The sequence below is a fragment of the Mobula birostris genome, chromosome 2 (assembly GCF_030028105.1).
Source record: "Mobula birostris isolate sMobBir1 chromosome 2, sMobBir1.hap1, whole genome shotgun sequence".
NCBI classification, from domain to species: Eukaryota; Metazoa; Chordata; class Chondrichthyes; order Myliobatiformes; family Myliobatidae; genus Mobula; species Mobula birostris.
This window is the reverse complement of record NC_092371.1, coordinates 15,458,725-15,473,828: the sequence shown is the minus strand read 5'-3', so window position 1 is coordinate 15,473,828 and position 15,104 is coordinate 15,458,725. Positions and strand designations below refer to the sequence as shown.

Sequence of the window (15,104 nt, the reverse complement as noted above, 5' to 3'; positions counted from 1 at the left end):
TGGGGGAGGAGTCTGGATCGTTACCTGTCGATGGAGGATAGATCTTTGATTCCTGATGCATTGGGCTGAAACTAGTTACCATCTCGCAGTGACCGAGCAGGTTACAAGGATTGTTTGATAAACGCCTCTCTGCTGGTGGGAGTTATCACAGTGACTCAAGAGAGTTGGCCCGTTGTGATCCTATCACCCGCAACACTTACACGAGGCACAGAACAATGGGAAGTCCGGACAGGATAAACATTTGGCTCACTCACTCTCCTTGAATAAACCTTTACCGAGAAGGAAAATATTTTGGCAATGAAAGTCTGTTTCAAAACATGTTTACTTAGCTCTGACGTATTTTGCTGCTCCTCAGTGTAGCTGTGGAGACCTGTCTGCTTTGTGTAATCCTTATTCCATCAGTGTGTCACCTCGTTTACTGGTTTGTCGCCAACATCACCAAATGGGTTAGGGGAATATTGATCATTGAACCTTTGAGCGCTGAAAATGATCGTGAACTGCTGGTCGATTAGCGGCGGAACTAGTCACTGATTCTGTCATGATTAGCGGCGAGTTTAATCATGAATACCGGATTTATTGATTAGGTGAGAAAGTGACTGTAAATCGACATTAAACTGGTCACCACTTCCCACTTAGAGATGAAATCGATCATTCTTCTGATCGGCTGGTGTGAAATTGATCACTTTTTCCCCATTGATTAGGTTGAAATTGATCACTACCCACTGTATTCTTAAATGTTCAAACGCCTGCGGGCCAGCGGTTAGTTCAAGCCTCATACTCAGCATTTGCGGGCTCAGCCTGAGCTCGAACACCCTCTCTCACCTCCCCCCAACCCACCCCTCCGTACTAGGTTGCAGGAGTGTGTCGGTTCCACATCAGGAGCAGCACAGAGTGGTCCAGAAGCCAGCCGCACATTCATTTGTGCCAGGGGGCACTGAATATGTGAGGACAGCTATTTAACCCAAAGTGGTGGGAATATGGAACGAGGCTGCCGGAAGGGGAGGTAGATACAGTGCGATAAGGCCTCTTAAAACACATTTGGACAAGTATTCGGGTAATTGTAGAGGTGGGCGTGATGACGACGCTGAAAACTCACTCTGACAGGTGCGTGGATAGGAAAGGTTTAAGGGGCCATGGGCCAAACGCGGAAAATGGGCCTAGTTGGGAATCTGCATGGATGAGATGGGCCGAAGAGCCTCTTTCCGTGCTGTATGACTATGTCCATTACTGTGTGAGCTGCATGTGATCAAAGCTGTGCAAGGTGCCAGCGCCCGACTCTAGGTTAACTCGGGGCCCCGCTGGCGGGAGGCTGTGAGTGATGCCCAGTCCCCAGAGAGCCTGGGACCGAGCCCACAGCCAACGTCGTGGCTGACGATAAAATCTTGCTGTTCAGAGATATAACTGTTGGGTTTCTCACTTTCGAGGGGGAGGTTCTTCACTGGCGGGTGACCCTAATCAGGACCAGAGGTTCAGTGATGGGAAAGTCTTTCTCTTCTCTGTCTCCTTCTCCCCTCTTTCCCTCTCATCCTCTTCTCCTTCCCTCTCTACTCTGATTCTCCTAAATTCGCCCTTTCTCTGCCTCTCCTTTATCTTCCCCAGCTCTATTCTTCTTCATTATCTCCTTCTATCCTTCTTCTTTCTTCCCTATCCAACTCTTGAAATTGCGCTCTCACCTTCAACTTCCCCTTCTCTCTATCTTTAACCATTTCTCTCTTTGCAATCCTTACTTGATGTCCTTGCTCCCTCTTCCCCTTCCCGTCCTCCCTTTCCCCTTACTCTCCTTACTTTCTGCTCCCTCTCCTCCACCCCCTCCGCCGCAGACTGCAAAATCCCAGGAAACTGTCCTCACTGTTTCCCATTCCTTTCCTTCTCCCTCTGCCCCTTCCCCTTTCCACTTCTCTCTTCTGTCCCTCATCTCCACTCCCCATTCACGGCCCCCTATCTTCTCTTTCCCTTCCTATCTAATCTTCTCTTCACACATTCTTTTCACCTCATATCCCCTTCCCTCACTCTCCTCTGCTCCTCCCATCTCCCCCACTACCCCGCGTCCGAAGCTCCAGTAACAGGATCCTCGCGACCTCCATTTATCCCTTTCCTTCCATTCTTTTTATTCCTCCTCTTGATATTTTTGTCTCCTTTTCGCTTCACCCTTTGATCGCTTCCCTTAATCGACCACCCTCTCGCATTCTCCCACCCCCAATCTCCAAAGCCCGGGTAACGGACATCTCCCCCTCTCCCCAAACTGCCCTCCACTTTTCCACTCTCCTTCCCTCTATCCCTCGTGCCTCATCTCTCATTCGCTCCCACACCAACTCACTATTTTCTCCTCCCCCTCTCCACACCCTTCATCCCCTCTTCCCCACCCTTCTCTCCAGCCTCCGGAACTCCGGTACTCAACCCCTTCACTCCCCCCTCTCTCCTTCCAACCCTCCTTTCTCCCCTTACCTCCTGTCCCCTCATCTCCCAGTCCCTTTTTCTCCAACCTCCGGAAACTGGTAATTGTACCCTTCTACTATCTAGTTCTGCCCCCCCCCCCCCCCCCCCACAATTGCTCTCTCTCCTCTGAGCCCGGATAAGGGCCCCTTCAATCCTACACATTCCACTCCTTCTCCCGGTCCCTCTCCGTCCGCCTTGTCCTTCTTCCTTCCCCTTCCCCTGAATCAGTCAACGGTCCCCTCCCACTCTCCACACTCTACTCCCTAACCCAGCCCCTCTCCCTGTCCCTCTTTCAGTCCACCGAGCCCCGGTAACGGTCCACCTTCTCTCTCTTCCCGGTGCAGTCTGCGGCAGCGTGGATGTTCGTCACGAAGTCAGTCAGCTACAGAAGCTGGAAAACTGTACCGTGATCGAGGGGGATCTCGAGATTCTCCTGCTATTCAACACCAAGGCCGAGGACTTCCGGGGCTTCTCCTTCCCCCGCCTGACCATGATCACCGACTACCTGCTCATCTTCCGCGTCTACGGCCTCGAGAGCCTCCGTGAGCTCTTCCCCAACTTGGCCGTTATTAAGGGCACCAATCTCTTTTTCAACTACGCCATGGTGATCTTCGAGATGCCGCACCTGCGGGAGATCGGCCTGTTCGGCCTGACCAATGTGCTGCGGGGTGACGTGCGCATCGAGAAGAACCAGGAACTCTGCCACCTCTCCACCATCGACTGGTCGCTCATCCTCAACTCCGGCGAGACCAGCTTCGTCTTCGGCAACAAGCAGGTGGAAGAGTGTGGCGATGTGTGTCCGGGAGCCATGGACGGCGGCAACCCCTGCGCGCAGACCAGCTTCAAAAGCCAGACGGATTACCGCTGCTGGACGTCCACCCACTGCCAGAAAGGTATTAGTGTCCGTTTGCTATCGCCACGGACACCCAGGTAGGCAGTTTCCATCCATGTGGGCAGAGCTGGTCGATGCATTACAGGAAGGCTTGAACACGGTCCGAGAGAGGTTCACTGGGGTGTTTAAAACAGTTAAAGATTAGTTTTATTTGTCACATGTACCCTGATGGTCGTTGACGCCAAGGACGCATTTCACTGTATATATCGACGAAAAAATGATAGTAATCATTATTTATTTATTTATCTATCTATCTATCTATCTATTTATTTATTTATTTATTTTAGCGATGCAGCGCGGAGTAGGGCCCTTCCGGCCCTTCGAGCCATGCTGCCTCACCATCGCCACGTCCCCGATTAACCTTAACCTTATCAGGGGACAATCTACACTGACCAATTAACCCGACCCACAGGACGTCTTTGGAATGTGGGAGGAAACTGGAGCGCCCGGGAAAAACCCACGCATTCCACAGGGAAAACGTACAGAGAGTCCATCATACGACAGGAGCAGAAGTAGACTATTCAGCCCATCGAGTCCGGTCTGTCATTTTATCATTGCTGATCCTGGATTTCACTCAACCCAATACACCCGCCTTCTTGCCATAACAGTTGATGCCCTGACTAATCAGGAAACTATCAATTTTCGCTTTAACTATGCCCATAGCATTATCCTCCACAGCTGCCTGTGACAGAGCATTCCAGAGAAGCTGGACACCCCCACCACAGGAAACATCCTCATCACATCCACCCTATCTAGTCTTTTCAACGTTAGGTAGGTTTCAGTCAGATCCCCTGCATTCTTCTAAATTCCAAGTGAGCACAAGCCCAAAGCTACCAAACGCTCCTCAAATGTTAACCCTTTCATTTCCGTAATCATCCTCGTGAACCTCCTCTGGACTCTCTTCAATGACAACACATTCTTTCTGAGATATCGGAACCAAAACTCTTGACAATACTCCAAGTGCGGCCTGGCTAGTGTCTGATAAAGCCTCAACATTATCTCCTTGTTTTTATATAATATTCCGCTCGAAATGAATGCCATCATTACATTTGCCTTTTGTTGGATTTTAAAACCTTCCCAATCATCCAACTTCTTATCCAATTTCAATTATCCACTTTTTTCTACCTTATGTGCCCTTGTGAACTATCCCAGAAACTTCAGCCCCCTCTGCTCTGCCGTTATCCCCGCCAGTAACCCCTCCAATCCACCTGAGTGATGTCCTCTCTCATGCCTCTGTAATTCCCTTTACAGTATTCCACTGCAATACTGATACGTGTGAGTTATGTTTCTCCCTCTGAAAATGCAGGATGAATTCATTCATATTATGATCACTATCTCCTAAGTGTTCCTTTACCTTAAGCTCCCGAATAAAATCTGGATTTTACGCAAACCAGTCTAAGATAGTTTTTCCCCAGTAGGCTCAAGCACAAGTTGCTCTAAAATGCCAGCTCGTAGACATTCAACAAAGTCCCTCTCTTGCGATCCGACACCAACCTAATTTTCCCAACCCCTTGCATATTGAAATTCCCCCATTACAAATGTGACATTACCCTTATTACATGCCCTTTCCAGCTCCTTTTTCAATCTTAACCCCACATCTTGGCTACTATTTGGAGGTCTATATATGATTCCTATAATGTTTTTTTTTACCCTTGCTATTTCTTAACTCCACCCACAAAGATTCCGATCCTGATCCTATGCCACCTCTTTCTAAAGATGTAATTCTATCTCTTACCAACAGAGCCACACCAATTCCATCTCTTACCAACAGAGCCACACCACCGCCTATGCCTTCCTGCCTGTCCTTTCGATGCAAAATATATAATTTGATATTAAGCTCCCAACTATGAACTTCTTTCAGCCACGACTCAGTGATGCCCACAATGTCATATCAACCAATGTCTAATTGTGCCACGAGTTCATCCAACTTACTGTGAATGCTACGTGCATTTAAATGCAATACCTTCAGTACTGCATTCTTCAACCTTTTGAATTTTGCCTCTGTGGTGCAATTTAACTGTTTGCTCTGTTTGCATTTGTACCCAATCATTGACTTGTCGTTCCTTACATTTATATTACACCATCATCTACTTGTGAACCTGCTCGTTCATCCTCTGCTCTATCATACTGGTTTCCACCCCCAGCTATATTAGTTTAAACCACTCCTAACAGCTCTGGCAAACCTGCCTGCAAGAATATTGCCCCCCCCCCCCCCGGATTGAAATGCAATCCGTCCATTTTGTATGGGTCACACCTGCCTCAGAAGAAGGACCAATTATCCAGAAATATGAATCCCTGCCCTCCCCCGCTCCAATTGTTCAGCCACGCATTTATCTGTCACCTCATTCTATTCCCATCCTCACTGTCGCATGTCACAGGCAACAATCCCGGATTACTACCCTTGAGGTCCTGCTTTCACCCTCCTGTATTCTGTTTTCAGGACAACCTCCCTTTTCTACCTATGTCGTTGGTACCAATATGTACCACAACTTCTGGCTGCTCACCACCCCCCGTCTTTTCAGGATATTGTGGACGCGTTCAGAAACATCACAGACTCTGGCACCTGGGAGGCAAAATACCACCCGTGTTTCTTTTCGCGTCCACAGAATCGCCTGTCTGTATCCGTAGCTATATGATCCCCTGTTACTTCTGCAAAACGTCGCCGGAATTGAACTCTGAAGCCCCGAGTTGTAACAATGTCGCGCTAACGGCTTCGGGACAGTGGCGTCCTGTCTATCTTGACAAGAGGAGAAAAAGAAGAGGGTGGAGGGACAGGGCCCAGCGAGTGGTGGGTGCCTTGGATATGCCGGTTATGGTGGCGGTAGAGGCAGGTACATTTAGGATCTTTAAGAGACGTTTAGATTGGCATTGAATGTGAGGGAAATGAAAGAATATTGACTTTGTGTAGGCAGAAATGATTAGTTTAGTTGGTCATTTAATTACTAATTTAAATAGTTTGACACAACATTGTGAACTGAAGGGCCTGCTCCTGTGCTGTCCCGTTCTATGTTCTATGTCCTATGTATTAAAATAATTTCTGGGCCACTTTTGCGACAACGGCCAACATCGTCCGAGGGTGAGCTGGGGGCAGCCCACAAATGTCGCCACGTTTTCGACGCCAATATAACATGCCCACAACTTACTAACTTGTCCATATTTGAAATATGGGAGGAAACCGGAGCACGTGGAGGAAACTCACGCTGTCACCAGTGAACGTGCAGACTCCTCACAAGACAGCGACGGGAGAGAACCCCGGTCTCTGCAAGCAGCCCGTGAAGTTGTAGCAGAGATAGTTTTGATCCATCGACCCCTGGGTTACGGGACCAGAAGTTTACCAGAACGTTATCTGAATTAGAGTGGATGATTTACAAGGATAGATTAGACAAAAATTTAAATTATTTTCTCTGGAGCATCGAAGATAGAACCTGATTGAAGTATATGAAATCACGAGACACACAGACAGGGCAGATAGTCACAGTCTTTTCCCTGGTTGTATGGAACAAGTAGTTTTACACGGTGAGTGGTGGGTTCTCGGAATACGCTGCCTGGGGTGATGGTGAAAGAGGGATGTAGAGGCGTTTAAGAAGCAGTTAGATAGACACATAGGCAGGCATGAATGTGTGGATATGAACAGTGTGCATATATATAGGGTAGGTTTAATTTGGCATCATTGTTGGTACTGGCATCGTGTTCCGGAGGGCTTGCTCCTGCACTGTACTGTTCTATATTCCGTACAATGAAAAACTTTTGACTATATACTACCTAGAGTACATTGAGCATTAAAATGAAAACAGCGAAGAATAGTATTACAATGCAGGGAAAGTACGGCTCAGATCAATACAAAGATAGGTGGAGCGGCAGGCAATGTTGAGGAAGCGGGGAGTTGCCGAAACACTTAGATCAGGATGCATAGAAGTTTCAGACGGAATACAGCATAGGAAAGTGTATACTCTTGCACTTTGGTAGAGGAATAAAGTCACTAGATACTTGACACTAGAATACTACAGAACAGTACAGGTCCTTCGGCTCTCGATGTTGTGCCGACCCATATATTCCTTTAAAAAAACGTACTAAATCCACACTACCCCGTAACCCTCTATTTTTCTTTCATCCACGTGCCTGTCCAATAGGCTCTTAAATACACCTAATGTTTTAGCCTCTACCACTATCCCTGACAAGTCATTCCAGGCACCTACAACCCTCTGTGTAAAAAACTTACCCCGATGTCTCCCCTAAACTTCCCTCCGTTTGTACATATGCTCTCTGGTGTTTGCCATTCGTGCCCTGGGAAACAGGTACTGGCTATCCACCCTATCTATGCCTCTCATAATCTTGTAGACGTCTATCAAGTCCCCTCTCATCCTTCTATGCTCCAAAGAGAAAAGTCCCAGCTCTGCTAACCTTGCCTCATAAGACTTGTTTTCCAATCCATCCTGGTAAATCTCCTCTGCACCCTCTCCATAGTTTCCACATCCTTCCTATAATGAGGTGACCAGAACTGAACACAATACTCTAAGTGTGGTCTCACCAGAGATTTATAGAGTTGCAACATGGCCTCTCTACTCTTGAACTCAATCTCCCTATTACTGAAACCTAGCATCCCATAGGTCTTCTTAACTATCCTATCAACCTGTGCAGCGACCAGAGGGATGTATGGATTTGAACCCCAAGGTCCCTCTGTTCATCCACACTCTTAAGTAACCGACCATTAACCCTGTGCTCAGCCTTCTGGTTTGTCCTTCCAAAATGCATCACCTCACATCTATTGCATTACCTAACATTTATAGGCGTAATCTATTTTCTAAATGGGGAGCAAATTCAGAAATCAGAGGCGCAAAGGGTCTTGGGAGTCCTCGTATAGGAATATCTAAAGGTAAACTCGCAGGTTCATTTGGTAGTCAGGAAGGCAAATGCAATGTTAACATTAATTTTCAGGGGACTAGAATACTGAACCAAGGAGGTAATGGTGAGGCTTTATAAGGCCTGGGTCAGAATGCACTTGCAGAATTGCGGCAGTTTTGGGCCCCTTATCTAAGAAAATAATGTGCTGGCATCTGAGAGGGTCCAGAGGTTCACTAGAGTGATTCCGGGAATGACAGATTATTGTGGGGACGGGTCATGGATTTTCCGGCGTTATGGGGAGGGTAGGATGCGCCTCGATCGAGCGGAGCTCAGGATACGGGGAGATGGGCACAGCGCACTTCGGGCCGTAGCTGGAGCCGTGTGCCACGTTCTGCATAGAGGTGGTGACTGCTTTGCAGGATGTGTGTGTGTTTGTGGGGGGAGGGGGGTGTTGGAGATGGCAGAGGAGATGCGCCGGCGAGTGGCTGGGATAGGAAGATGGGAAACTACGGCTGTGGGCGGTAACTGCTGCGCTTTCACACCTCTGATGGGAGGGTTGACAATCGTACAAGTTACGATAAGATGAGAGGAGCGATTCTCATTCTCTGGACAATATTCCCAACTGACCAGCTCTCCCAACTCCTAGCTGTTTCGAGGGGGAAATAGGGGCGACTACCAATGACAGTGAATCATTTAAAAAAAGACAGGATCAATGGCGCTGCGGGTTTGATCCCGACCTCCAGCGTTGTCTGTTTGTCTGTATGACTCCCGTGTTTGACCCAGTTGTTCCCGTTCCCTCCCAGATCCCAACGACCGATCCCACACGTGGATTATCCTCGAACTGCGTTGGCCGTTGACGTAAAACGACGCGTTTCTCAGTATGTTTCGCTGTAGATAAGACCGTAAGGTATAGGTGCAGAATTAGGTCATTCAGCCCATCGAGTCCGCTCCGCTATTCGATCGTGGCATTTATTATCCTGCCTTCTCCCCGTAACCTCGACTGTGGGTGACGTGAAGAATCTGGGTGGGGGGCGGAGTCGATGGGAATGTGGGGCAGAATAAAATTAGATTCGTGTAAACTAATGTTCGGGGCCAAAGTGCCTGTGTCCTTGCCATGTGACCGTCCGTGATACTACAGCTAGGCCGAACGTTTTACTCCACTAGGTGTATCTAACAGTAGGATATAGACCTGGACTGGTAAGGTTCAGGGGGATATGGGTCTAAACGCGGGCGAACGGGACTAGCTTAGATGCTCATCTTCATCAGTAGGGACGAGTTGGGCCGAATGGTCTGTTTTCGTCCTGTATTATGACATAGGTAGAAAGGGAGATGGTGGCTGGGGTGGCGGCGAAGGCAGAAACGATCGGGACTTTTAAGAAACGTTTAAATAGGCACATGAATGTGAGGAAAATGCAAGGATATCGACATGTGTAGGCAGGAGAGATTAGTTTAGTTGGCTATTTGATTACTAATTGAAGTGTTTCGCCACCACATTGTGGGTCAAATGTCCTGTTCCTGTGATGTACGATTCTATGTTCTATGTTCTATTATATGAAACATTCCTGGAGGTAGATGTTCGGCTTCTCAGGCTGGACTCGCCGGTGTCTGGGCTAACCTGTCTTCCTTCCCACAGTGTGCCCCAGTAAGTGCAGGGACCGCAGCTGTACCGCAAGCGGCGAATGCTGTCATAGGGAGTGCTTGGGCGGCTGCCGTCGTCCCGGGGACAACCGAATGTGCTTGGTGTGCCGAAACTACCACTACCAGGGTGCCTGCCTGCCGCACTGCCCCGTCAGGACGTACAAGCACGCGGGCTGGCGCTGCGTCACCCAGGAGTACTGCGCCAGTCTGCACAAGACCTCCGAGCACTCCAAAGACTGGCTTCCCTTCGTGGTCTTCCAGGGGGAATGTCTGCCCGAGTGCCCCTCCGGATATACGCGCGACAACAGCAGGTAGGAATTGTTGAATCCCGTCTGGGTCGGGAGGGGTCCGAGAGAGCCGGGAGTCTAGGAGGAGAGGGGGAATGGTAGGGAGGGGAAGGACGGTGGTGGAGAAGGGGTTGGCTGCAACGAGGGGTGAGAGTCAATGGAGAAATAGGGAAGGATGCGAGCAAATGCAAAACGGAGATACAGGGAGTCCTGAAGATGCTGGAAATCTGGAGCGGCACACACGCGCGCGCACACGCACTCACTCTCACACGTATTCACACATACTCACGCACTAATTCACAAGCACACAAATATACACACAGATACACAGTCGCACACACACACACACACACACACACACACACACACACACACACACACGCACACACTTGAGGATCTCAGCAGGTCAGGCAGCATCAATGGCCGAGACCTTATATCAGGAATTGGAAATGAAGGGGGCAGAAGCCATAGACGGATGTTAGGCTGGCCCACATCCCGCCACCAACTCCAGGAGACCTTCTGCTTCCTACCGCAAGCAACCCAGACCGGTAGAACGACTCCCGAAACCGGCCGGCGTGCAGCATCCAGTTGCTAACGGTGCCCGTTCGTTCGCGGAGCCCGTCCTCATGCCGAGCCCGCGGCGGTGGTCCAGGCAGGGCATCGGCTCCCACAAGATTCATGTCTACCTGCTCATGTACAGAGGGAACTTCGCTCTGTGAGCATTCCAGGGCTTGGTTCGATATATTCAGTGTAGTGATGTTTACGGTAAATATTCCTGGATCCGACCGCCGTGCCTTTCGCTGCGACACACAAGCTACGCTGCAGGAACGAAGCAGGTCTGGCAGGATCTATGGATCACAGCTTGAAACGCCGACTGTTCATTTCCCTCCATAGCTGCTACCCGCCGAAGTTTGTGAGTGTTGCTCCAGGCTTTCGGCATCTGCGCAATCTACCACCTGTGCATGTCTGTCGCCGCTCTAGATCCAGGGTATCACCCTCTCTAGCTACTTTCCCTTCTACAGTGACACTACATATCTCTCTCTGACACCCTCACTCTCCGTATCTCTCTAATCTCACCACTTTCACTGTATCCCTTCCCCTCCCTGCCACAGCCTCCATTTCCTCATCTGCTATGTTCTCTCTCACCTCTCTTCATCCGACATCCCCTCCCACTCTGTTACTGCTCTCTCCTCCTTCCCGCTCTCTCTTCCTCACTCGTGTTATACCTCCCTCCTCTTTACTCCACCTCATCTCAGCCTCCCTTCTACTCCATACCCTCTCACCCACACGCTCCTTTTCTCTCTTCCTCGCCTTCCGTCCCTCCTTCTCTAGCCCTCCCTACTACCTCCTTCCCCGCTCTCTGTCTCCCTCTCCCCTCCCGTCTCCTCTCTTTCTCTCACCTCCTCCTCTTCACCTGCTCTTTTCCGTCTCCACCTTCGTTTCTGCCCCTCTCCTCCCCCGTCCCCTCTCTCTGTCTGTCTAACGCACCCTTCTCTCCGCAGCCTGGGTTGCAGCAAGTGCCTGGGACACTGCCCGAAGCATTGCCACGTTGGCACCAAGACCATCGACTCTCTGGCTGCCGCCCAGCAGCTATCCGAGTGCACGGTCGTCGAGGGCAACCTCATCATCAACATCCGCGGAGGCAGTGAGTGCCGAGGATTCCTCACCTAGGGGGTGGTGGGGGTGGGGAGTGCTCCCTCACGGTGTGGGAGGTGGAGGGAGACTCCCCCCACCCTCCTCGGGGTGTGCTAATTCACAGTGCAGGAGTTGAGGGGAGATCCCTCGCAGATTGTGCTCCCTCACGGTGGTCATTAACAACAGCCACCCCCTAACACTCCCCCCGATTAGTGGAGTGTGGAATCCCAAGGGTCCGCAGTCCCGATTCCCTACTTCCTGTCCTGGAGCAGGTGGGCGTTCTACTGTCTGTGAGGTGGAGGATGGTGGCGAAAGGAGACAGCGGGGTCCTGCAGTATAACTCCGGTCCGCACGGGGTGTTCCTGAGGCGGTGACTGATATGGTCGGTGTGAGCCTAGGGTTGGGAACGGAAGTCCTGAGGGAATGAGGCTGGAACGACAACGCCCCCCCCCCCGCAACCCTGCGCCTCCCCCTGACTAAATGTTGCCTCCCCGTAGACGACCTTGCAGTGAAGCTGGAGGCTAGCCTGGGTCTCATCGAAACCATCACCGGCTTCCTGAAGATCAAACACTCCTTCGCACTGGTCTCACTCTCCTTCTTCGCCAACCTCAAGCTGATCCGCGGGGATTCGATGGTCGATGGGTAGGTCGTCCAGAGGGTTGGAGGATACTGAGGTCAAGGGTCAACCCCTCTTCCTTTCCTACTCCCTCAGAGGCTATGTCATGCTGTGGCGTGTGTGTGTGTCGGGGTGGGGGCAGTGGGGGAAGAGAGAGAGAGAGCGTTAGCAAGCCGACGTCTTTGCAGTGTGGTGAATCTCTGCGTATCGAGTGCACGTATGAGTACATGCGTAATGAAGGTATGTGTCAGTATTAGAGCGTGCCTTTTAACCCAACTGGTCCATGCCGATCACAGCGTCTTCCTGCTAGTCCCAGTTGCCCATATTTAGTCCATAACCCTCCAAAACCCACCCTATCCATACCTATCCAAATACCCCTTAAATGTTGCAATTGTAACCACACTGACCCTTCCTCTGGAAGCTTATCCCAGATACTCACTACCTCTGCATAATGAAGTCTCTTTTAAATCTCTCCGCTCTGTCCTTTATCCGTGCCCTCTCGTTTTGTATTCACTAACTCTGGAGGAAAGACAATGAACATCCATCTGATCCATACAAATCATGATTTTATAAACTTCTATAAGGTCACCTGTAATTTATCTGTGCTCCAAGGAATAGCGATCTAACGTGGCGAACCCCTCCCTATAACTCTAATCGAAGCAGCATCCTCGAAAATCTCTTCTGCGCTCTCTCCAGCTCGACAAGGTCTTTCCTGTAACAGGGTGAACAAAACTTTATACAGTACTCTAAGTGCGACCTCATCTTAAGATATAGAAGCAGAATTAGATCTGTTCATAGACGCACCCGCTGTAGAAAACCTCCTCCCTACATCAACTCCATCTAGGCCTTTCAATATTCCATAGGTTTAAATGAAATCCCCCACCCCCATTCTCCTAACCTCCGGCGAGTACTGGCCCAGAGCCATCAAATACTCCTCAAACACCAGCCATTTTACTCATGGAGTCATTCTCGTGAACTTCCTGTGGACTCTTTCCAATGCCAGTACATCTATTTTTATATAAGGGGTCCAAAACTGCTCATGAATCTTATAAAGGCTCAGCATTACATCCTTGCTCTTGTATTCTAGTCCTCACGAAATGAATGTGAACATTGCCCTTGCCTCCCTTACTGCCGACCCAAACTGCAAATCAACCTTTAGGGAATTCTCCCCGAGGTCTCCCAAATCCCCTTGCACCTCGGCTTTTTGAAGTTTCAAAAATCCGTTCAGAAAATAGGCTACGCCTTTACTCCTTCTACTTAAGTGCATGACCATACACTGCCCCACGCTATATTCCATCTGCCATTCCTTTGCCCATTCTCCGAATACTGTATGTCTAAATACTGTACCTCCGCACTCTCTCTGCTTCCTCAACCCTACCTGCTCCTCCACCTATCCTAGTATCTTCAAACTTTGCCACAAAAACATCAATTCCGTCATCCAAATCATTGAAATTTAACGTGAAAAGCAGCTGTCCCAACACCGAATTAGAATGAGAATCAAAATCAGGTTTAATATCATTGGCATATGTTGTGAAATGCATTAACTTAGCGGCAGCAGTACAATGCGATACGTGATAACATAGAAGCAAATAAATTAGTAAACCGATTATAGTATGGGTATATATATATGTGTGTGCGTTTGGTCTGTGAGTAGCTGGGGAGTGTACGTGCACATGCGTGATATATCACAGGGAGGGAGTGTGAGGTGGCAGCGTACGGGCGTACGTGTTTGAACACTGTGTATACTCTGCGAGGTACACAGGTGCCTTGTGTGCGCATGTATGTAGGGTGAGCATATAGAGGCGTAACCCTAGGGACCTATTCCCACTGTTAAGGTCACAGATTCTGGCCGAGAGGGAGTCGGTGGAAGGAGGGGAACGGGTGGGAGGTAGTGGATACTCTGTGGAAGGGGCCGTGCTACCGCGAGGGGAGGAGGTTAGGCCGTGTAGGGGTGTACAGCGCAGAGGAGGTGGCGGTGGGGTGATAATCGGGGAGTGGGTGGTGGTGGGATAAGATGCAATCGATGGTGCAGGGATTGGTGTTGATTAGGGAGAGTGTCTGTGCCCCCGCCCTCTCAGGAACTACACGCTATACGTGCTGGACAACCAGAACCTACGACAGCTGTGGAACTGGAATCACCACCGTCTCTCCATTCCGGTTGGACGAGTTTACTTCGCCTTCAACCCCAAGCTCTGCTTGTCGGAAATCTACCGCATGGAGGAGGTGACTGGCACCAAGGGCCGCCAGAACAAGGCAGAGATCAACCCGCGCACCAACGGAGACCGAGTCTCCTGTGAGTCCGCCAAATGCGAGCGTCTCGGAAACCTCCACCCTTTCACTCCCCCTTCCTCGGGACGACCCGACTACGTAGCACCTTTCGCCCCCAATTCTTACCACTCCTCAACTTACCCCACACGCCACTCCTTCGTCACTCTCCCCTGTCGCTTTCAAATGACCACACCACCCGTCAAACATTCCCGGGGTCAGACACAGAGTGAAACTTCCTCCACGTTATCGCATCACCCCTCCCCGGGCTTAGACACAGAGTGAATATTCCTCTACACTGTCCCATCACACACAGCCCGGGGTCAGACACAGAATGAGCTCTCTCCACACTGTCCGATCACACACCCCCGGGTTCAGACACAAGGTAAAGCTTCCTGTACACCATCCCATTACCACCCCCAACTCCACCGCCGTCTGACACTTGAGTGAAGGCTCCTCTATACTGCCCCACCACACACTCCTGGAGTCAGAC

The 15,104-nt window shown here is 50.0% G+C and overlaps 1 protein-coding gene across 1 annotated transcript in view; it reads left to right on the top strand.

Moving 5' to 3' along the window:
* The first annotated feature begins 2,755 nt into the window (after nucleotides 1-2,755).
* LOC140207894 (insulin receptor-related protein-like) overlaps nucleotides 2,756-15,104 on the top strand; it is a 31,060-nt gene continuing 18,711 nt past the window's right edge. The window contains exons 1-5 of the mRNA XM_072276439.1: nucleotides 2,756-3,329; nucleotides 9,804-10,119; nucleotides 11,598-11,740; nucleotides 12,228-12,372; nucleotides 14,425-14,639. Coding sequence (XP_072132540.1) covers nucleotides 2,927-3,329; nucleotides 9,804-10,119; nucleotides 11,598-11,740; nucleotides 12,228-12,372; nucleotides 14,425-14,639 — 1,222 coding nt within the window. The 5' untranslated portion in view covers nucleotides 2,756-2,926. The remainder of the gene's footprint in view (nucleotides 3,330-9,803; nucleotides 10,120-11,597; nucleotides 11,741-12,227; nucleotides 12,373-14,424; nucleotides 14,640-15,104) is intronic.